Here is a 22,432-nt window from a genome sequence, read left to right on the forward strand (position 1 = left end):
CCTGTCCGACCTTATAACGTGACATGAAGCTTAAAAACTGACTGCTGCTGGAATCCTTTCCTCCCTAAGTTCAAAGGTCACCTGGTTTCCGTGTTGCGTCCGCTGGGTGACAAGTGTCTATTTGTCAATGAACAGTAGTGATAAAAGGTCATTTCATGCTTGCGAAATATAAATAAATTGTATTTTACATAAGTGATTTATCGAGTGTGTTTATTTTTTGCTTAGTTATTTTCATTCTCCTGTATTTAAATCACATAAAGATTTAAATTAACTTTTTTGTGTACAGTATTTGCCATACTACATTCTCAATATTGTACCCATAAACTACCTGCTCTCTGTCGTCTTTAGTTTTGCTCTTTGCAATTTATGGGATTATAAACAGCACAAATCTCCCGCCGCTATGGAAGCGACAGCATTATATGCGTTTTATTATACCTACACTTATATTAGAGTGATTTTTTTGCTGTGATTAGGCTTTACACTATACATCCTCTTTGGATTGTATGGTTGTCCTCTCTCTGAAGGTATAGAGGCCTACTACGGCCGTGGACGGAGCTGCTTATCCGGACCGGTTCATCACGACGTCACCTCACGATGACCATTTCGCACGGGAGCGTTGGAATGATATCTATTGTATTGGTAATTATGTTTTTTTTACCTCATTGTTTAGTAATCAATCGTGAAATTAGGCGTCATTATGAGAAGCCATTGTAGTGTTTGAAACCGCCACAGCTTTTCTCATGCGAGACGTGGCACAACAACGTTTAATTCAGCCAAGGCTACGGCATATTTACGTTGAATTAGTATCGCCCACCAAAACTTCCCATGATCGATTATCATGTAGGCCTACAGGAATCCAGCTCGTCTGGAGGACTTGCAGTTCGGCTGAAGGAGCACCGTGGAGCTCCCTTTAGCACCGTCACAGCTGCGTCCAGATGGCTGCTGCGAGATTCGTCAGAAAGGGGAAGCAGCTGCGGACAGAGTTGAGTCCCCCACGCTTCGTTGGGACCTAACGGGGTAGGGAGGGTATTTGCATGAGAGGGATAATCTGGCCAACCAACTCCTAGCCAGAATCCCAAATCTCACTTCCTTTATTTCTTTTTACAGCCAGTCGACTGAAATAGTCGTTTGAAATAGTCGACTGGCCGTTTTAAGAATCAGAGCTTTATTATAATGATTGCGCTTGCTCTGTATGGGGATCCGAAGGGATGACAGTGTAGGCCTACATGGCTGAGTAGGAGGCCTACTCTCTCAAGCTGAACACGTGTTTTAAAGGACGTCGTTGTACACGATGACATGTGTATTCTTTTCTACCAACATGCGATATTGTAAGAATGCATGCATGGTGAAAATACCCATTATTCAAAATGTAAACTGTTAAAGACGCATACAAAACACGAAAATGAAGTGTTCTTATTTTGCATGCAGACTCGGTGTACCACCGGGTGCAGCACATTAAGGATAGGAAGTAGCCCGTGGCTTATATTAAAAGCATTCCATATACATTAACCAAGAAGTCAGTCGAAAGGTCAAAAAGGGAAGAGGAAGCTGCCCAAATAAAACTAAACTGAAAGCCATAGAAGGCCAGGAGATGGATGTTACGGTTTTGGATGAGCATCATAAAATTAGATCATCACAGTAATTGCATGGGTTAAACAATATGTCACAAGTCAAGGTGTAAGGCCTTTTAAACCTTCAAATGTTAAGGTACTCCGAGCTCAACGATATGCATATTACGAGATAAGCAAGACCCCTTACTCTCCTGATAGCAATGGTGCCTTGCTGAGTAAGATTGGATCTGAACTTAAAATGTTTGGCAAGACAAGTTTAATCAGTAACACGCAAGCTATAATTACAACTTTGGGTGCTTGCAATCATACAGCCTGTAATCACATTAACAAGCAAACACACAGGAAATGAAGATACAAGCACAGGGGACCTTGGGAAACGTCTATTGCCTCCATATTCTGAGGGACAGTGATGCTATCCTATCCGATCCAGCAAAGGGCCCCCCCAGAGTTCTGAGGAGCCCCCCCTGGGCCCCATGGGGACGCGCGACTCCTTCCATTGCTGGCTAATTAAACAAAGTAACAATACTTTGGCAAGCAGTGCGTCGCTGAAATATTGATGAGATACTTGACAAAAAGATGAGAAATAAATGTATTTCTCAATTGTTTAATTTCATCTGAGCACAGTCTATGATAGTTTCTGTTCTTTGAGGGTACGGTGAATTAACGAGTGGAACCATATGGATGTAATACAGATTCCGATGGGAAGAGTAAAAGAGACGGACACAATACAGGACACAATAATAAGACACTGAGCTTGTTGTACTTTTATAGACTGACACAGTCCTATCAATTCAACTGTACCTAAGGCATCAGGTAAGAATAAACATTTTATTGGGATTTAACCGTTGCGGTCTGTTTCTGCTGGCCACACCGGCAGCGCAACAACAGTGCTGTTTCTTTATCACGCAACCCAGGAGGAGCTCACTGTTGCCCAACTTCCACACTCGTGATTGGCTCATCCAGCCTCAGGAACACGGGCCGCTGCCGGAGCACGAGGAGCCAAGGGAACAACCTCACTGCCTCCGCCTTGACTCAGCGGAAGTGCATGGGAACGTCCCTCAGTATCATGCTATATTAGCAACCGATACAAGCCACGGCACGTTATACTATAGATAGTATATAAACAGAAAGGCTTTTTCCACCGGAATGAAGAACATGAATAATATATAATAAGTAAGCCAAACCATTCCTCTTTTTAAGTTTATTTAAAGGCACAACTTTCAGGAAAAACAAGTCACAAACCATCACAGCTTTGTGTGTGAGAGCAAACGGAGAACTATGGAGGTCGTTTGGTAATGAATGTAGAAAGTGGTTATTAACCTCCAGGTCAGCGAGTCAGTCCTCCAGGTCCACCGCTTAACAAACAGATATAATGCAGGTTTCCACCTCTCAAGCTCCCTCACACAAGGGAACGCAAACCAGAGAACAACAACAATTAAGAAAACAGTGACCCGAATGTTAACTCAAAACACAAAAACAGATATTCAAGTCACGGTATCAAAACGACAGTTTCCCCGACAATGTATCGAACCCAGAGGAAACAGAAACAGACATTAGGAAACAATCCGGTCGGTCTCAACGGCCACACCCGAAGGTGCGGTTCCAGTCCTCGTAGAGCTCCAGGTCTTTGGGCGAGACGCTGGGCCGCACGGCCCTCAGCGCGTCCTGGAAGTCGCGGTAGAGGATGGGCCGCACCTGGTCGGGGCTGATGGTGGCGATGTCGCTGAGCTGGATGCTGCGGATGGGCCCCAGCGCCGCCTCGCGGCACAGCTGCGTCATGTCGGCGCCGGAGAAGCCCTCCGCCGCCGCCACCACGCCCTCCAGCTCCTCCGCGCTCAACTCGTTCTTCTCGCGGGCCATGAGGCTGGCGATGATCTGGCGGCGGGCGGCGGCCTCGGGCAGCGGGATGTACAGCCGCTTGGAGAGGCGCCGGCGGGCCGCCTCGTCGATCTCGTGCGGCCGGTTGGTGGCGCCCACCACCAGGATGCGGTCCTCGGCGGCGGTCGACGCCCCGTCCAGCTGCACCAGGAACTCCGTCTTGATGCGGCGCGAGGAGTCGTGCTCGCCGTCGGTGCGCTGGGACAGCAGCGAGTCGATCTCGTCGATGAAGATGACCGCCGGCTGGTGGCAGCGCGCGATGGCGAACAGGGCGCGCACCATCTTCTCGCCATCGCCCACCCACTTGGAGGTGAGCGACGAGGCGCTGATGCTGAAGAAGGTGGCCCCCGACTGGCAGGCGATGCACTTCCCGATGAGGGTCTTCCCGGTGCCGGGGGGCCCGAACAGGAGGATGCCTTTGGGCGGGCCGCGCAGGCCTGTGAAGATGTCCGGGCGCAGCATGGGCCAGACCACGATCTCCTTGATGGTGGCCTTGGCGAACTCCAGGCCGGCGATGTCGTCCCAGGCGACCGGGGGCCCGTGGTCCATGATCTCGCTCATGATCAGCTCGATGATCTTGGGCTCGAAGTTCTTCAGCCGCTCGTCCACGACCGTGGGCTCTTGGTTGCCGTTTAGGCTGGCCCCGCCCTCCTCTTCCTCGGATCTCGGCAGCGGCGACACAAACTTAGAGGCGGCCCCTCTGGGCCGGTTGGCGCCGAGGGACCTCTTCATGGCCGCCGCCAGGCCGGGGGCGGGGCCTCTCTGGGGCTGATGGGAGTTCTTCTTCTGCTGCTCGACGATGAACTGCTCCCGAGCGGATCGGAAGTTCCCCCCTGCTGCTCGGGTCTCAGAGCCGCTCCGGCCTCGGTGTGTTCCCTTGGCGCCCGCGTCCCCGGAGGTCTCTCCCGTCTGGTTGTAGAAACTCTTCCGCTTCCCAGCGTTGGAGGGCGGGAAGGGGGCGGACGGCTGGTTGTGCGCGGCGACGGCGAGGCCCGAGTTCCCCGGAGCCGCCTGACCGAACAAAGACTGGCCGCACGCGGGAAGGCGGCCAAAGGCGTCGGCGCCGGTGGTCCCCTCCTCAAAGCCGCGCCCCCTCTCTGCAGCGCCCCCCGGCGCTCTGCCCGCGGTGTTGCTACCCTCTGTCGTTCTGGACACTTCAGCTCCTGAGGGTTTGAATAATGGAGCGATGCTGCCTCGGCCTTCTTGTCCGACACAGATGTTAACATCTGCCGGCTCCACCCGGGAGCCACCGCCGCCGCCCCTCCCCTCCGTCCCGGCCTGAATCATCCTCTGCACGCAGGCCAGCTCCAGCACGCTCCCCGCGGTCAGGGACGACTCCCATTTGTCGCTGTGGTTGCGCTGGCTGCGGGCCAGGTGCAGGGCGCTCTCCGCATAGTTATTCAACCCCGCGTGCGGGTCGTCGGAGTCCAGCACGGCGGCGTAGCGCTCCGAGAAGGTCCTGAGCAGGCTGTCGGCTCCGGCCCGGGAGAGCTGGGAGCTCGCCCATGCATACTGAATGGAGAGGATGTGCGCCCGGAAGGCGTCGGCCTTCTGTTCAGGTGTGCAGGTGCCGGATGAAATGTCAAAGGACCTCCGCTGCCACTCGTCCAGGTGTGGGCCACTCATGCCCGGGCTGCTCCAGCCTGCTCGGGGAGAAAGGACCGCGTTCATTAAAAATACATGACCCCAGGAACAGCAGGACTGAAGAGTTAGCCAGTGACCACCGTCCCAAACGACATTTCAATTCATAAAACCAATAGTTGGCATTTGAGAGGCTGGACATTTTTGATGTGCTCCGGGATCCCCGTTGTTATAAACTGGGCATAATTGGATTTAGTTATGACGCTTATAGCTTAGCATTGAGCTTTATATCGCTACATAAGAATGCATCATGGGATGGGATGTTCTGTTTGCAATACTCTGCCATATTGAGAGGACTAATGAGAGATGTAGCATTGTAGAATCCTAAGTCAACCGTAAATATAACATGGTTAACTTTGCCAACCGTGTGGCAGTTTGAGCAGTGTCACAATGTCCTCCTGTAACGACTAATCGTTTCACAAATAACTACTCAACAAAAAAACAAAAACATTATGAACTCAAACAGGTAAATTCAATGATCCTATGCTTCCGAAATTAAGGCGGTAATTGCGATGTGACGTCACGATGTACAGTAGTACTTCAATACTGACAATAGAAAAAAATCTAAATATTATCGATTCTACACCATGTCAGACAACAACTTGACAACAGAGCCAAGAAACAAATCTAAATGTGCAGGAATCTATGAAGGTCACTTACTAGTATTTGCGATAGGCTCCTGTTAAAATATACATGACCAACACAACTAGTCCACAACAACCAACCTTCCCGCCAGCTGCTTATCCACGAAGCGTAAACGAGGGCTGCGTTCCAATAAGTTGGTTACTTTACCGCCATAGGGCTTTATACCTTCGAGTTCAAGTACTACGGACCGCACTATTACGTACACTTGATTGAGGGAATAAGCTTTATTAAATGTTTTCACATCAGAGTAAAATGGCAATTAAGATGCAAACACAAGACGAGGGAAAACTGAAGGGAAGGTAAAAGAATTGGAACGGTGTCAACAAGACCATGCTGGTGCGCTCGGTTTCATAGTCCGGGTGGACCTCGTGTGTGGTTTTAATTGTTGTTTTTATTTAAAGGTTGACATTTTGGTGTTAAAAAAAAACACTAAAGATTTGCGCAATTTTTATGACTTACAAGGGACTTTGAAAACATGATAGTATTTCCTTAAACATTATTTAACAATTATTTTTGCTTCGTTCACAGCAAACCTTAGATTTAAAAAGTCCACAATGCCATCTAGTGGCAATTTTGCAGACCTACCGTAACTATGTTAACCGAATTGCATACTGGGATATTAAGTACATTGTATGATGCCAAAATACATATAAGTAATTATTAAGAAATATTACACGTGCAAATATGAACATTTCGAGGATTTCTTGTATCGATAAACTCAGGTCATGAGTTCAGCGCAAAAATCCAATAATGAATCGATCAATAGCCTATACACTGCAGGGTAGACTACACTACCCAGAACCAGGCACGGTTTGCGGTAGTCTGCCTGCATGGGTGACAGACGACACTGGGTTCAACAAGAGAATAGGGAATAATAGACATACTGCGCGTAGACCATTTGGATTGCGTGACTGCGATCTCGGTCCCTAGTTTTCCAGCCAACCATTTGTTCATTTTCATTTACTGTATACTGTTTTGGATTTCAAGAAGCTTGTGCTAAAGTTTGCGGGCTAACAATGATATTGGTCAGTTAGCAAACCGGGGAGATAATCTGAGGTCCAGACGGGAGAGGCTTCGTGAACTGGGGGCGATAGCAGTCACGCCCTAATCCAGGGATACCCATCCAACCCAAACTATGTCCTTCAACCAACACAAAGTGTCATACATGGATCATTTGTAGGTTTATCGACTGTAGCATAACGCCTGAAAGGAGTTCTGGAGGAGGTAGGTCTGGACTGGATATGACGGACTTATTATCATGCTACAAACAATTGCGTCTGCGGAGATAACCCTCGCCAGTCCGCCTGCTGTAGAGCCAACCAGCCGGCTTTACACAACAGTGTGTTATTATTATTCCTAGATCATCATCACAGCCTCTCGACCTCTACCACCATGAATTCCCCTGTATATACATTTGTGACCCGGGACGACAACAGTACAGTTTATGCAGAAGTTGCGAAAATACTTGTTTCGACTGGACACTGGAAGAGGTTGAAACGAGACAATCCCAGATTTAACCTGATCCTTGGGGAACGGAACAGGTTACCATTTGGACGCCTAGGTAAATGTTACATTTTATTTGTTCTGTAATTGAATGAAAGATAAACTCAAACGAAGGCTACCTAATATAGCATCTTATGTATTGTTAACCTTGGTATCGTTAATCTTTTCCATAAAATGCTCTGGGGCTGCCGCTCAACCATAAAATAGTTGCTCCATCATGTCGATGCGGAGACGTGTTGACGTCTTCCTCTGCAGTCCATGAAGGGATAGGCTGTACACATTATGGAAAGTTGATGCAATTCTTCATTTATTACATTTGTCTCGACAGGTCACGAACCCGGACTGGTGCAACTGGTCAACTATTATAGAGGTGCTGATAAACTCTGCAGAAAAGCATCACTTGTGAAGTATGTATACCATGTTACATTTTCCTCCACGAATGAATTATTCATCGGACATTAGCTAATAGCTGACCATTGACTCTGCTTTACTGGGACATTCCTCACGCAGACTGATAAAGACCAGCCCAGAGCTGTCGGACGCCTCAACCTGGTTGCCTGAGTCCTACATCATCTATCCCACCAACCTCAACACCCCTGTGGCCCCGGCTAAGAACGGCATCAGCCACCTGAAGAGCAACCCCAAGACGGATGAGCGCGAGGTGTTCCTGGCCTCCTACCACGCCAGGAAAGAGAGCGGAGAAGGGACGGTGTGGATCGCCAAGTCATCCGCCGGAGCCAAAGGCGAGTCTTTCTGCTTGAGCTTTGTGTGTCTGAATCGAATTAGGCATTCCTATTAGACTATAATTTGACCATATTACGAAAATCGAATGAAATACAGACTCTAAAATGATAACGTTTCAGTGGAAATATTTTAACTTCTTCAACTTCTTCCTGCAGGTGCTGGTATTTTGATATCCAGTGATGCGAATCAGTTACTGGAGTACATTGATAATCAGGGGCAGGTCCACATCATTCAGAAGTACCTGGAGAAACCCCTGCTGCTCGAGCCTGGCCATCGCAAGTTTGACATCAGGCAAGTCAGGTCAATGTCAATATCATGTCCAATACTTTCAAGAGCTGTTCATCACAATGATGGCCTCAAATAACTTAACAGGCCCACAGTGAGATGCATATTCCCCCTCATAGAGCCAGAGTGAACTCGGCAATAACACCGGTTTGCACATCACCATTAAATAATTAAAAACCACCGTATTTCTGGTGGCTCTGAGAGGGATTCAGAACAGCGGTGAACAGCTTCTAACATCGTCCTCCGGACTCTAACGGTGTCATGTGTGCGATGGGTTCTCCTCGCTAGGAGCTGGGTGCTCGTGGACAGCCAGTACAACATCTACCTGTACCGGGAGGGCGTGCTACGCACCTCCTCGGACCCGTACAACAGCGCCGACCTGGACGACATGACCAGCCACCTGACCAACCACTGCATCCAGAAGGAGCACTCGCAGAACTACGGCCGCTACGAGGAGGGCAACGAGCTGTTCTTCGACGAGTTCCGCCAGTACCTGCTGAGCGCCCACCACGTCACCCTGGAGACCGCCATCTTACCTCAGATCAAGCAGATCATCAAGTAGGCCCCACAGTGTGTTCGTGTGTGTCTGATGGTTTCATGTTGTGGGGGGGGGGGGGGCTGCTTTGTGTTTGTGTTCAAAGGCTTGAAACAAGAAGGTCGTTGGGTGTTTCCTCCCACTCACTTTCAAACATCTCTGGCTGAGTGTGTTTGGAGTACTCCTTTGTTAGATCTATCAAGTCTAATTAGTTTATCCGTCATCGCGATTGCATAAACGTCTTTTAGCGACCCTATTAAAAAGAGGGATGGTTGTTTACAGTGCAGTGTTTGAGATGGAGGAAGCCCCCCTAACAACCGTCTCATGTGATCTGGGTCTTCCAGGAGCTGCCTGTCGTGCGTGGAGCCTTCCATCACCACCAAGCACCTGTCCTACCAGAGCTTCCAGCTGTTTGGCTTCGACTTCATGGTGGACACCAGCTTCAGGGTGTGGCTGATAGAGATCAACGGGGCACCGGCCTGCGCACAGTGAGTACCGCGGCAGCCCCGTCTTCACGTATTGATCCGATGGTATGGGTGTGCATGCCACTGTATATATATCAGTCAAGTGTTCTTCCTCTGTGTTCTCCTTGACTTGGCACATTTTTGTTAAGCTCGACGACTCCTCGAGCCAAGCCTGTTCTCCTCATGTCTCCTGGGAGTCTTGAAATGTATTGAGTTTTAAGGAGGGTTATTGGTTCTTGATATTATTCGCAGTATCATCACTTTGAGTCTGATAGAGGTGGCACTCCTTGTGCTTTCTAGATAAGCGTGATAGCTTGCATGTATCGATCCATAGCGACATTTCCAGGGTTTATTGTTTTATAAGTTTGCTTCTAGGCAGGGCTATCTTTGCCACTCTGTATAATATAATCTTCTCCGCCTCCAGGAAGCTGTACCCGGAGCTCTGCCAAGGCATCGTAGACGTGGCGATCTCCAGCGTTTTCAACCTCAACAGCGGCAGCGACTCCGCCTCCTCTTCTGGCTCCTCCTCTGGCTCCTCCTCCTCTGGCTCCTCCTCCTCTGGCTCCTCCTCTTCCTCCACCCCATACTCCTCCTCACCGTCCTTCTCCACCATCACCCCTGGCTCATGCTCCTCCCCCAAGCTGAGAGGGCCCCTTCACGTGGGACCCTTCACCAGACTGTAGGCATAACCCCCCCCCCCCCCAGCTCGGTGACTCCCCCACGCTTCGTCTCATGCTGTCCTAGGGCTGCTCGATTATGGATAAAAATCATAGTCACGATTATTTTGGTCAATATTGAAATCACGATTATTCAAACGATAATTTGTTTGAGTTTGAAAAAATGATGTATTTATTCAGCATGTCCCTCTCAAAAACACTTTGTAGCTGAGAACTTTGAAATTTCGCCTTAAAAAAATACACATAATGGTCCAAAAGAAAATGTTAAAATCTAAAATAATGTACAGATATGTATCGAGCTGTTCTGCACTTTCTTTCGAAAACTCGATTATGTTAATTTTCTGATCGTTTGACGCTAAAATCAAAATCAAGATCGGGTTAGGGTTAGGGTTAGTTTTGATTAATCATTTGATTAATCGCCCAGCCCTATGCTGCCCCACACAGAAGGCTGTGGGTGTGCCAAGCCACACGCACCCTCAATACACACCTAGCCCTCACAGGGTGGGGTGTGTATTGGGGACGGTTTTGCAGTATGCAGACAGGGGTTTCAGCCCCTGCCTGCATAATGTGTTACATGATCATGAATGTGTTCTCCACTCCCAGGACGTGGGGCCGGGGGGAAGTGAATAAAAGACTTGGATGTAAATATTGAAAGTGAAGATGGAGGAGGAGGAGAAGTGACGAGATGGATAATAATTGAAGGATGAGTTTTAGAAATGTGTGGTGCAGCCCGCCACCGCCCATGCTCCCGTTGGATGGATAAAGATGGACAAACGTTGGGCGAAGATGGAAACCGATAATGGATAAGTCAGAAGAACTGCAGTGCCTTTTGTGAATCCCCAAGCCCCCACTCCCTTTAAAAGAATCAGTCAAGTCTTTGTGTTCCCGTCGGCCTCGGCAGTAATGAATCGGGAAGGGAAAGTCAGGGGGAGGATTGATGTCTTTCTGGTTTGCTGAACAGATGATGATCGAAGTCCTAATGAGGTCTATTGAGGTTTTACCCTGGAGGAGTTTGTTGAAACCTTCAGTCCTTCCTCTCGCTGCAAATGGCCCGCTGCCAAGGTTTGACGGAGGAACACACAAGTTCAAAATCCAAATCAAGTATAGTGCAGTCCCGAATTCCTCTATGCTGGTTGTGTGAATGCTGCAGAATCAGATTACTTAATGTTGGAAGGGTGGAAGGAGTGTGGAAGTGAGTTAGTATTGTGTTTTCATCTTCACATGCACGCATCCTTGCACCTGCTTAGCTGAGCTCTGGGTAGGAAACTAGACAGCTGTTCTGTCCCAGGTAGGAACACTACTCTACCACATAGTCTCCTGCTGGTGAAAGCATTGCTTCAGTACAATAATCCTATCATATTTGATACGGCTAGTGTAAATCTATGTTTTTCTATTGCAAAAAAAGTACACCTAAACTATCAAAATCGACGATTATGGAAAGCATTGACACTTTTTATCGTTTCTTTAGGTTTTTTGGCACTAAGAATAACTTGATTTAATGCTAGCCTATTTCTTTAAAATATAACATGATTAATGGTTATCATTTCTTACTCTTTATAAATGCAAATCATGTACTTACAAAATGCTTCTTAAAAATGAATTTATTTAAAGAACAGGAAAAAGAAAATTCTGTTTGGAAGAATTCAAGTGTATAGAGCTTGTACATCGCATCACAATGATACAATGAATGCGTTTTATTGGACAGTGTGAGCTGTCAGTTGATGGGGGTGCATGACTAGAGTGTCCCGACAAAACAAGCTACTCCTATTTACGGTATATATTTATGTTGGTTTATGATCGTACAGTACTGCAACACTCTTGAGCCCTTTCAATATGGCCGAACATCGCCAGCAAAAACATCCCATGATGCATTATGATGTACAAGCCCTATACAGACCAATGCAGTTTATCAGTGTCTGTATACTTTTCCAATACTTCTAAGTTTCAACCGTTTTTGATTTGTCTTCACCAAAGATGAACCTTCACTGTTCAAGCTTCAAGCCTAGGGGAACTCAATTACCTGGCTCATTAACCTCATATCACTGCCATTTCACCTTGTTAATTTAATACATTGTTTTTGTACTTATTTTGCTACACTATAGCGTAAACAGTATTATCGTATTTGCCTGGTTTTTAGCAATGTCTTGAGAAAAACACAAAAAAACATTAATTTTCTACATGATTTGTGTGACTTTTGTACATTTATTTTAGTATTTGCAATAAAGATCCACTGGTCTTTCCTTAGCTCTTCAGCCCAAAAGTGTCCCTCATGTTCCAATGTATTTTTTTGTTTAGTCCAGCGTCAGCAATGGCATACACAGATCCACTTTCACAGTACTCTCCCAGCCTGTATATGGACATTATTTATGTTTTTATTTACTGTGTGCTGGTGTTTACATGTTGACTGAGAAATGCAGCCATGAAGCAAAACATCAGTGGTTGTGGAATGGGAAATAATTGAAGTGTATTTATTTAGTGATGACTTAATATCATGTTCTCAGAGGTGATGCATACGTGTGAAGATCCACATGCTTTGATGTGTAGAAGCATTACCCAGATGTGTTGCTTGATAAAGGAATACAAATAAATGGCATTTCTGTTGAGACAAGACGATGTACACATTTATACAAATGTCTTTATATCTGCTGATTATGTGGGGAAATTAAAAAGTGTCAGTATTTGAAAGAAAAACATACTTGCTGGAAAAAGTCTTTCCATCAAAGGGAAGGGGTGCCTTAGAGGGAATCGCCTGTTGTATTGCCTGAGATAGACGCAATCGACCTCCTGCATGTAAATGCACCTTCATTTATTCAATTGATTGTAACGCTCTGAATTTGTTACCATACCTTTGAAGGTTTACTGTTTGATGTTATTTCTTGAACAGCATTGATGTTATATCCTGCCATGCACGTTTTGTTGCACATCCTATCATTTTTAGACGGTATTTTCCTCATACATTTTGGGTCCTCTTTCTTACCAAAGAAAACATTGCTGTTTGTTTCCAGATACATTTCAGTGCTTTTAAATGTTATTATTTTTGAATGTTAGGTTAGGTGGTCACCACCTAGAAGGAGGCATCCGTACTAGTCAAAATAAGTAAATGCTGTTCGTTTGTTTCTGTATGTTTTGATGTTTTATTAAAACCTGCACGAAACCATGATTGTCTTTATCCAACTTTATTAATACATAAAACGATTCTTCTTTATAATTTATAAAGTAAATCAGGCTAAATACTTATATATCTTCAGTTTTCATCAAACCGAGCCATCAAGCGAATTCAGAACTGAAAGAGATCAACACAAAACGTGTTCGTTGATATGACCTTTTTTTATTTTTCAAGTAAACTTTATTTAATTATTAATAATAAACATAAATAATAATATCAAAGTAGCCAAAAGCGAATGGAAGACGCGTCACTTCATACAGTGAAAACTGTTTTCTCTTCCGGCTGACATAGGGGTTGTACTTCCGGTATCACAGGCACATGTGGTAAACAAGCACTGCAGCAACATGGACTTTTCAACTAAGTGGGATGATCTATCGAAAGGTCCAAGTTTAAAGCATTTATCGGAACCAGGATTCGGCGTCCCGAAGGAGAAACAACATGCTGCCATTCAGGACATTACTAAAGCCCACACGGAGTCCTTCGATCAAGCTGTCACAGATGGGCTGAGTCGCGTGGTGCAGGTCAGTCCTCCTGTGTAATAAGGTTTATGAACTTGAACCAAGTAATTAACTCTAAAGTTAAGGACTATGGGTTAAAATATGGGACCCGGTCACTATTGGAGATCAATCAGCACAGTGCTACATGATGTGTACATCTAAGGGATAAATCATTAACCATTAATAATGACTAATTACTAATTATTTTGGACTGCACTTGTGCGGTATCCACACGTCACACGGCTAAACGACTATAACAAAGCTATTACACAATAAAGATGGAGCTAATTGAACCATGCATTCCATGATCAAGGCCTGCTATGTTAACCCTTCTTCAAGTCTTTCAATGCACGACGGTTTCATGTAAACCGACATGATCATATGTGTCACTTACTATGTGCAGCCTGCTTTACTTTGCATGTTTTTTTCTTTTCTCAGGCTATTCGGCCGTTGGAGTTCACATACAATAATGACCGAGTCTCCCTCGCCTTTGTCGACGCCACCATTATGAAACCAATGGTGGCAAAAGGCACGGTGTGCCGCGATCTGAGGGTGTTCCCCGCAGAGTGCAGGGCAAGGAAATGTTCTTACAAGTCAAAGATTGTGGTAAGTCATCCTCTAAAAGGGGCCAGCTGTGTGTGAACCATGAGGAATGGTTAACCGTGTTTTGAATTGTTTTGTAGCAGTAGTTTAGTATCAGTAACACAGCATTTAATAAAGTAGCCCATCTTTTTCTTATCCCACTGCCAGTGACGTATTATGTTGTGAATATGACAACAATTGGGACACACGAAGCTGCTATGATCCAGTATCCCCTCGTGCTGTAATCTGAGCCTCATCGTTTGTCTACCAGGCAGATATAAGTTGGTCGGTGAATGGTGTTCCCCGAGGCATCATCAAACAGTACCTGGGCCAGGTACCCATCATGGTGAAGTCCAAACTGTGCAACCTGCACGGCCTCCCCCCAAAACAGCTGATCGAGCACCACGAAGAAGCCCAGGTAACAGATATATCCAACTAGGGATAATGCTGACTACTAAATTTCCTTACGATTCAATTGAATGATTCAATTTATGATAAGAAGTTTTGTAAAAAATACTGTTGTTATTCATTTGTTAATTGGGCCAAAAAAAGCCTGGTTCAACTCTTGTATGCTCGTATGCAAAAAGTGTTTAACCGACTAGTATTTCTGATGCAGACCGACTTAACAAAGACAGCTGACATCATCCATCTGCTTTATGTGAAAACCGACTCTTCTCTCCTCAATAGGAAATGGGCGGCTACTTCATCATTAACGGGATCGAGAAGGTCATCCGCATGTTGATCATGCCGAGGAGGAATCTCCCGATAGTCTTGTCCAGGCTCAAGTGGAAGGGCAGGGGCCAGGGATACACTCCGTACGGTAGGTCAAACCATATTCATCATCAGTCAGGATGGCTGGTTGACCCTCCAGCTTGTTAACGGGTTGGTCTGGCTGACCGTCCAGCTTGTTAACGGGTTGGTCTGGCTGACCGTCCAGCTTGTTAACGGGTCGGTCTGGCTGACCGTCCAGCTTGTTAACGGGTTGGTCTGGCTGACCGTCCAGCTTGTTAACGGGTCGGTCTGGCTGACCGTCCAGCTTGTTAACGGGTCGGTCTGGCTGACCGTCCAGCTTGTTAACGGGTTGGTCTGGCTGACCGTCCAGTTTGTTAACGGGTCGGTCTGGCTGACCGTCCATTTTGTTAATGGGTCGGTCTGGCTGACCGTCCAGCTTGTTAACGGGTTGGTCTAGCTGACCGTCCAGTTTGTTAATGGGTCGGTCTGGCTGACCGTCCAGCTTGATAACGGGTTGGTCTGGCTGACCGTCCAGTTTGTTAACGGGTGGGCGTGTTCTGTGCCTACAGGTGTTTCCTTGCACAGTGTTAGGGAGGAGCACACGGCCGTCAACATGAACCTTCACTACCTGGAGAACGGCACCATGATGCTGAACTTCATATTCAACAAAGAGCTCTTCTTTCTACCGCTTGGCTTTGTGCTCAAGGTAATCAGGGATTATATTGTACTACCAATACGGCTCACTCTTGTATATGTGGAGTGTCTTGAGGTCTAGGAGTTGTTGGAATGGAGTGCTACGTTCTAACCCCAACAATGTTTTGTTCAGGCCCTGGTGGACTTCTCAGACTTCCAGATCTACCAGGAGCTGATCAAGGGCCAGGAGCACAACAGCTTCTACAAGAGCTGCGCCGCCGAGATGCTGCGCATGGTCATGGAGCAGAACTGCGTGACCCGCAGCCAGACACTCAACTACCTCGGAGAACGCTTCCGGGTCAAGCTCATGCTGCCCGAGTGGTACACCAATGAGCAGTTTGCAGAATACCTCCTCGAGTACGTCCCCATCACCGTCTCCATCCATCATGCTGTTGGCCTTGTTGTTGTGGTGCAGTCATGTGATCTAACGGTTTCTGCTTTCACCAGGGAGTGCATCTGCATCCACCTCAAGTCCAACGTGGAGAAGTTCTACCTGCTGTGCATGATCACCAGGAAGCTCTTCACGTTCGCCAAGCAGGAGTGCACGGACGAGAACCTGGACAGTCTCATGACCCAGGAGGTCCTCACTTCTGGACAGCTGTACATACGCTTCCTCAAGGCAAGTGGTGTCGCCCCTCACACCACACGGCGGGAGCGTTGTTCAAGTCACCTCCGTCTGATGACATGCACTGCTGCCTATTTGGGAAGGTGCCATATTTACGAGGGTAAATGGTGCCCTCTCTAGAGTGTGCCTGCTGATCACACGAAACCTTCGTGATGATGTTCAGAACCACGTGACTACCATGCTCCAATAGGGCGAGTCTCTCCATCAGGGGAAGGGAAAGCGTTGTAATCCTTTCCGTCGGCGTCCTTTCCTCAATGCAAACAGGAGCGGATGGCCAGCTGGTTGATCAGCGTAATGCTGAACATGAAAAAGAAACGCAAAGTCATGGAAGAGCTGAGCTCCGGTTCCATGATGAAGATGTTCCTGAAGGCCACTGAGATCACCAGGGCGTTCGAATACTTCCTCGCAACCGGCACTCTCGTTTCCCGATCTGGTACGGCCGTGCAGTCATGGTGATGATTTGTTCGCTCTGAATGTTTTCATCCGTCTCACACCGCGCCCTAACTCCCCCCACCCCCCCAGGTCTGGGCATGCTGCAGAACACGGGGCTGTGTGTCGTCGCCGACAAGCTGAACTTCATCCGCTACCTGTCTCACTTCCGCTGCGTGCACCGAGGGGCCGCCTTCGCCAAGATGAGGACCACCACCGTGCGCAAGCTGCTGCCCGAGTCCTGGGGCTTCCTGTGTCCCGTCCACACCCCCGACGGAGAGCCCTGCGGCCTCATGAACCACATGACCGCCAGCTGTGAAATGGTCACCCAGAGCTGGTCCACCGTGAGCCTGCCCGGCCTGCTCTGCTCCTTGGGTGGGTAGGGGGGGGGAAGAGCGAGAGAGAGAGAGAGAGAGAGAGAGAGAGAGAGAGAGAGAGAGAGAGAGAGAGAGAGAGAGAGGAGGAGAGAGTGAGAGAGAGAGAGAGAGAGAGCGAGAGAGAGAGAGAGAGAGAGAGAGAGAGAGAGAGAGAGAGAGAGAGAAGAGAGAGAGAGGAGAGAGAGAGAGAGAGAGGTATGTAATATGGTATATATATATATATATGTAATATATATATATGTATATATATGTATATATATATATGTATATATATGTTTGACATACCCCACCCCACTGTGTTGTTGCAATAGGTGTCACCCCTGTGGACGGGATGCCCAGTAAAGCCTTCTCAGAATGCTACGTCGTGCTCCTGGATGGCAACGTGGTGGGCTGGGTGGAGGACGAGATCGCTCCCCTGGTGGCTGACTCACTGCGCACCTTTAAGGTATTGGTTCAGTTAGCCTTCAGCCCAGTGGCTTCATATTCAGTTAAAGAGTCCTCAAGACGTTAAAATATCTTAAACGATAAATATCTTGCTTTTAGTACAAACCTTTGTCGCAAGGATTTTTTTTGTGAAAAAGAACATTAGCCCTTCTTTATTCTCTAACATTGGAACTCGGTCATCAGTCCACATAGTCCAGCACCCGTCTCCTGCTAATGCGCCACATGGTCCATCTGCAGGTCCTGAGGGAGAAGAGGATTCCCCCGTGGACCGAGATCGTGTTGGTTCCCAAGACGGGCAAGGCCAGCATGTACCCCGGCCTGTTCATCTTCACCACGACCTGCCGCATGATGCGCCCTGTCCGCAACCTGGCCCTGGGCAAGGAGGAGCTCATAGGAACCTTCGAGCAGGTGCGTGGGAACGGTTTTCATGCGGTGCACCGGGATAGGACAGATCAAGCTCCATCGTAGGTTTGCACGTTGGTCTGCGGAGGCTGCTGTCATTTTCTTCAGTACAAGAGGCGTGTTCAACGGGCCTAGTTCAAATTACTCTTTACGCGATTGGCTGCTTGCCGTCGCTTCCCTGTCGCCATTGTGTTAAACCAGCCAATAGCGCGCCAGGGGGAAAAGCCCGCTTAGTGATTGGCTCTCGCAAAACCTAATAGGAGGCAGAATTTTTTTTATTGTTCTTCTCCAGGCCCTTCTGCTGCAGGGCGGATTCAAGTCGCCGGCAGAATGGGCTGGGGGCACTTAATCTAGGGGGTGGGGAGAGATGACCAGCCTGATGAGACCAACCTGCGCTCTGAGTGTACATTCTGTTTCCCTCAGTGGAACACGCTGTCCTGGGCCTCTTCCAAGGAATACTAAATGATTATATCCGTGCTGCGGGGAGAGGGTTCCAGTCGAGGAATATTAAGGAGTGCCGCAGACGGTAGAATTTCAAAACAACGGATGTGCCAAGGAAAAGAGTGGGAATCTACGGAGCAGTTTGATACAAAATAGACCTAATCTTGTTAAAGATCAATCGAAAGGCTTTTCTGCGAGGAGAATGTCTCTCCTTATGTTGTTTAAAAAGTCCAGCCATCCAAACCGATTTAAGAAAACGCTCTTCCGAAGAGCGTTTTCTTAAATCGGTTTGGATCGGTTTGGATGGCTGGACTTTTTTAACAACATAAGGCCACATGTGGACAGCAATTGCTGCAGAGCCCAGGCCAGAGTGATATTCATCGGGAAACGCAAACCTTAATATCTGGACCATCTTACAAGACTAGCTAATGACATTTCCCGCTCTCTCTTTTCCTCTCACAGCTCTACATCAACGTGGGCGTCATGGAGGACGAGATCCAGCCGGGCGTGACCACACACCAGGAGCTGTTCCCCCACACCATGCTGAGCGTGGTGGCCAACCTCATCCCCTACTGCGACCACAACCAGAGCCCCAGGAACATGTACCAGTGTCAGATGGGTAAAGGCCTCGATCGGTCCTCTGTTTGAATTCCCTTGAATAGTAAATGTTGAAATGCACCCACCACTCGAATATGAACCCCCCCACCCCCACACCTCGGTCCCTGCAGGTAAACAGACGATGGGCTTCCCGCTTCAAGCGTTCCTGAATCGCTCCGACAACAAGCTGTACCGCCTGCAGACCCCCCAGAGCCCGCTGGTCCGGCCCGTCATGTACGACCACTACGGCGTCGACGAGTTCCCCATCGGCACCAATGCCATCGTGGCGGTCATATCCTACACGGGCTACGACATGGAGGACGCCATGGTGAGACCTCCGCCTTTTTAAGAGTCGGGTTTCCCCATCGCGGCCGAGCGGGACGAGGTGATGACCTGCTGTGGTTTGGGGCTCCTCTCCTCCAGATCGTGAACAAGTCGTCCTGGGAGAGGGGCTTCGCCCACGGCTGCATCTACAAGACGGAGATGGTGGACCTGACGCAGCAGATGAAGGGCGAGGACAACCTGGTGTTCCACGCCGACCCGGCGGACCCCAAGGTGCGCGACAAGCTGGACGCAGACGGACTCCCGCAGATCGGGGCGAAGCTGAGCTACGGGGATCCCTTCTACAGCTACATCAACCTCAACACCGGCGTGAGCCACATCACCTACTACAAGTACGTCACCTCCCCCTCTCGCCAGTCCCCTGAGCTTGGCTCTCGTTCAGCTCATTCCTCCGTTCACGGAGGTGTACTCCCTTCGTTCCCGAGTCCGATCCAATGTTTTGCGGTTGTCTGATCTCCTGGCAGGAACCAGGAGAGCTCGGTGGTGGACAACATCAAGGTCTGCAGCAACGACCAGGGCACGGGCACCTTCAAGCGCATCTGCATCACGGTGCGCATCCCGCGCAACCCCACCATCGGGGACAAGTTCGCCAGCCGCCACGGCCAGAAGGGCATCCTCAGCCGGCTGTGGCCCGCCGAGGACATGCCCTTCACGGAGAACGGCATGTCGCCCGACATCCTCTTCAACCCCCACGGCTTCCCCTCGCGCATGACCATCGGCATGCTCATCGAGAGCATGGCGGGTAAGTCGGCGTCCATGCACGGCCTGTGCCACGACGCCACGCCCTTCACCTTCTCGGAGAAGAACGCGGCGCTGGACCACTTCGGCGTGCTGCTGCGCGAGGCGGGCTACAACTACTACGGCACGGAGCGCCTGTACAGCGGGCTGAGCGGCCTGGAGCTGGAGGCGGACATCTTCATCGGCGTGGTGTACTACCAGCGGCTGCGCCACATGGTCTCTGACAAGTTCCAGGTGCGGACCCAGGGCGCCCGCGACAAGGTGACCAACCAGCCGGTGGGCGGGCGCAACATGCAGGGCGGCGTGCGCTTCGGCGAGATGGAGCGCGACGCGCTGCTGGCGCACGGCACCTCCTTCCTGCTGCACGACCGCCTCTTCAACTGCTCGGACCGCTCCGAGGCGGAGGTGTGCGTGCCGTGCGGCAGCCTGCTGTCGCCGCTGCTGGAGAAGCCCAACAACTCCAGCATCCGCCACCGCAAGACGGTGTGCATGCTGTGCGGCCGCAGCGACACCATCGACACCATCAACGTGCCGTACGTCTTCCGCTACTTTGTGGCCGAGCTCGCCGCCATGAACATCAAGGTCAAGTTGCACGTGAAGTGAGGCCCCCGCCGACCCGCGGGGGTCGTGTGGACCGAGGAGGAGGGGGGGGGGGGGTTTGGGTTCCTCCATGCGGACTGGAACCAGGCCGTGGTGCCTTTGAGCCAGGGAGGCATGATTTTGTGATGTTGTATTTAAGATATTTTTCTATACGTGGAATTCAGCCAAAACAACACCAGCCATGTTGAAGACGGGTTGTGAAGCTGGTTTGAATGCAATGGTTAAAGATGGATGAGAAGGCTCTATGATGGGGGATAGGGGTTGAAAGATGCATCATATCATCGATTTTATAAGATGTTCATTTCTGTAACATAACAAACAGAGGGGCGTTTCTATGTATGATTATGCTATTTCAAATTCTGCTGAAGAGAGTAATAAAGACTACAGTATAAAAGCTGTTTATGATTGATCAAGTATTTTAATAAACGCACACACAGACGGCTATTATTCAAGAGATTATATTTAAATGTAGTGTTGTGATGTTGACATTCACCCTGACCTAATTATGAATCATATAATTTGGCAGTCCTTCTGCACCTAAGGTAAATTTTATTCATTAAATTCTACCAAGATGCCCGGCAAGTCTAGCACAGTAGGAATGGTATAGTCGGGCTTCGCTGTACATACGTCTTGCGACGCTCCAGAGTTCTTAATCCAAACCGTAGCTCGCACCCCAGCATCAAAGCCCCCCTGTATATCTGTATCCAGAGAGTCCCCAACCATCACGCAACGCTTCGCCTCTACGCCAAGCACTGTGAAGCAGTGGTTGAAGATGGAAACAGCTGGCTTCTGCTCCGGAAATTCACCTCCCACTACGATAAAGTCGAAGAATTTCTCGCATTTCGTCGCGATTATCTTCTCTCTCTGCGTCTGAGTCTCCCCGTTGGTGAGCAGAAGCAGTTTGTATCTAGTTCTCAGAGCCTCCAGCAGGGCGCATGTCTCCGGGCTGAGGCTGAGAAGCTCCAAACGGCTGCTTTTCCAGAGGTAGTAGCATTCATCAGCCAACGATCTGGTACAACTGCCGGCGACCTCCTGGATGCTTTGCTCCCAGTGGTCCACCCGCAGCTCGTCTATAGAGCCGCCTGACGTTGGGTCAAAGGTCTCGTGCTGCAGTTTGTGTTTGAACTTTTCACTGATGTGGCCCAAGCTGACGTCAGCAAGGCCCCGTGTCTTCCGCAGGTAGTCGTTTGTCTAAAATACAAACAGAATGCAACATATAAATCCACCACGTGTCATTGCATCCACCGCGAATCGTAATCTATTGAATAAATAAATATATTCGGCTCTTTTATATTTAATGTATTATTCAGACCAAAAAACCAAAGTAATTAAAGCCTTCTACGATTGAATTGTTTAATAACCTCACCTTTTCTATTGCAACACGGGATGCAAGTGCAGTTTCAATGAGTGTGTTGTCTAAATCAAACAATATCGCTTCAATGGGCTTTCGGTCCATTGCGGCGTATCGGTTCTTGGTGTTTTAATTTATTTGACACGAGCTCGACGTAAAACACACGCGGAAGTGACTTCGGAATCGAATCGGCTGCGGATCCTTTCAGGGTCATATGGTTGTAGTTCTAAAAACAGCGCGACACTTCGTTGCGTCCACTAGAGGGCGGGAATGGATCAATTTACAAGCCATGGTCTTTCTTTTTTTTCTTTCTTTTTTACATCAGGAGGGACATGTATTCGAATGAGACTCTTTCTAGGATCAGCCTGCACTGTTTACCTCAAAGGAACAGAGGCCTATTAGTACGAACTATATCTGTCTTGTCTGCCTATTCACAATATAAATAGCACTGCAAAGACACCATGTGATATTGT

At 48.4% G+C, this 22,432-nt stretch overlaps 4 protein-coding genes across 6 annotated transcripts; 2 read left to right on the top strand and 2 right to left on the bottom strand.

Moving 5' to 3' along the window:
- Positions 1-2,097: 2,097 nt before the first annotated feature.
- Positions 2,098-6,061, bottom strand: fignl1 (fidgetin-like 1). 2 transcript variants are annotated; one of them, XM_056609488.1, is made up of 2 exons: positions 5,816-6,061; positions 2,098-5,092 (listed from the first exon to the last, which is right to left on the bottom strand). In XM_056609488.1, exon 2 carries the CDS (start codon positions 5,073-5,075, stop codon positions 3,147-3,149), a length of 1,929 nt encoding a protein of 642 aa, XP_056465463.1. In that variant the 5' UTR covers positions 5,076-5,092; positions 5,816-6,061; the 3' UTR covers positions 2,098-3,146. The 2 variants fall into 2 exon arrangements, with proteins under 2 accessions (XP_056465463.1, XP_056465462.1); XM_056609487.1 differs by having other exon boundaries at positions 5,751-6,061.
- Positions 4,914-10,624, top strand: ttl (tubulin tyrosine ligase). 2 transcript variants are annotated; one of them, XM_056609491.1, is made up of 8 exons: positions 4,914-6,959; positions 7,096-7,296; positions 7,567-7,645; positions 7,749-7,981; positions 8,138-8,273; positions 8,556-8,825; positions 9,147-9,290; positions 9,691-10,624. In XM_056609491.1, the coding sequence occupies exons 2-8, from the start codon at positions 7,128-7,130 to the stop codon at positions 9,947-9,949; spliced, it is 1,290 nt and encodes a 429-aa protein (XP_056465466.1). In that variant the 5' UTR covers positions 4,914-6,959; positions 7,096-7,127; the 3' UTR covers positions 9,950-10,624. The 2 variants fall into 2 exon arrangements, with proteins under 2 accessions (XP_056465466.1, XP_056465465.1); XM_056609490.1 differs by having other exon boundaries at positions 4,914-7,296.
- A 2,780-nt stretch (positions 10,625-13,404) lies between these two features.
- On the top strand, positions 13,405-21,134 carry polr1b (RNA polymerase I subunit B). The gene is made up of 15 exons (XM_056609664.1): positions 13,405-13,630; positions 14,045-14,212; positions 14,460-14,606; positions 14,876-15,008; positions 15,490-15,626; positions 15,747-15,970; positions 16,061-16,232; positions 16,503-16,671; positions 16,761-17,042; positions 17,356-17,489; positions 17,726-17,896; positions 18,794-18,950; positions 19,060-19,256; positions 19,352-19,602; positions 19,735-21,134. The coding sequence occupies exons 1-15, from the start codon at positions 13,454-13,456 to the stop codon at positions 20,609-20,611; spliced, it is 3,396 nt and encodes a 1,131-aa protein (XP_056465639.1). The 5' UTR covers positions 13,405-13,453; the 3' UTR covers positions 20,612-21,134.
- On the bottom strand, positions 20,725-22,160 carry nanp (N-acetylneuraminic acid phosphatase). Its single transcript, XM_056609665.1, has 2 exons — positions 21,975-22,160; positions 20,725-21,799 (listed from the first exon to the last, which is right to left on the bottom strand). Exons 1-2 carry the CDS (start codon positions 22,062-22,064, stop codon positions 21,158-21,160), a joined length of 732 nt encoding a protein of 243 aa, XP_056465640.1. The 5' UTR covers positions 22,065-22,160; the 3' UTR covers positions 20,725-21,157.
- Positions 22,161-22,432: the final 272 nt, after the last annotated feature.

This window comes from Gadus chalcogrammus, chromosome 15 (genome assembly GCF_026213295.1).
Source record: "Gadus chalcogrammus isolate NIFS_2021 chromosome 15, NIFS_Gcha_1.0, whole genome shotgun sequence".
Classification (NCBI taxonomy): Eukaryota; Metazoa; Chordata; class Actinopteri; order Gadiformes; family Gadidae; genus Gadus; species Gadus chalcogrammus.

Coding starts and splice junctions, on each gene's coding strand:
- fignl1 (XM_056609488.1), bottom strand. CDS start 5,075: ATGAGTGGCCCACACCTGGACGAGTGGCAGCGGAGGTCCTTTGACATT.
- ttl (XM_056609490.1), top strand. CDS start 7,128: ATGAATTCCCCTGTATATACATTTGTGACCCGGGACGACAACAGTACA. Junction 7,646..7,748: donor AGAAAAGCATCACTTGTGAA/GTATGTATACCA, acceptor TTCCTCACGCAG/ACTGATAAAGACCAGCCCAG. Junction 8,274..8,555: donor CATCGCAAGTTTGACATCAG/GCAAGTCAGGTC, acceptor TCTCCTCGCTAG/GAGCTGGGTGCTCGTGGACA.
- polr1b (XM_056609664.1), top strand. CDS start 13,454: ATGGACTTTTCAACTAAGTGGGATGATCTATCGAAAGGTCCAAGTTTA. Junction 15,009..15,489: donor CCAGGGATACACTCCGTACG/GTAGGTCAAACC, acceptor CTGTGCCTACAG/GTGTTTCCTTGCACAGTGTT. Junction 15,627..15,746: donor CGCTTGGCTTTGTGCTCAAG/GTAATCAGGGAT, acceptor TGTTTTGTTCAG/GCCCTGGTGGACTTCTCAGA.
- nanp (XM_056609665.1), bottom strand. CDS start 22,064: ATGGACCGAAAGCCCATTGAAGCGATATTGTTTGATTTAGACAACACA. Junction 21,800..21,974: donor CCCGTGTTGCAATAGAAAAG/GTGAGGTTATTA, acceptor TTTGTATTTTAG/ACAAACGACTACCTGCGGAA.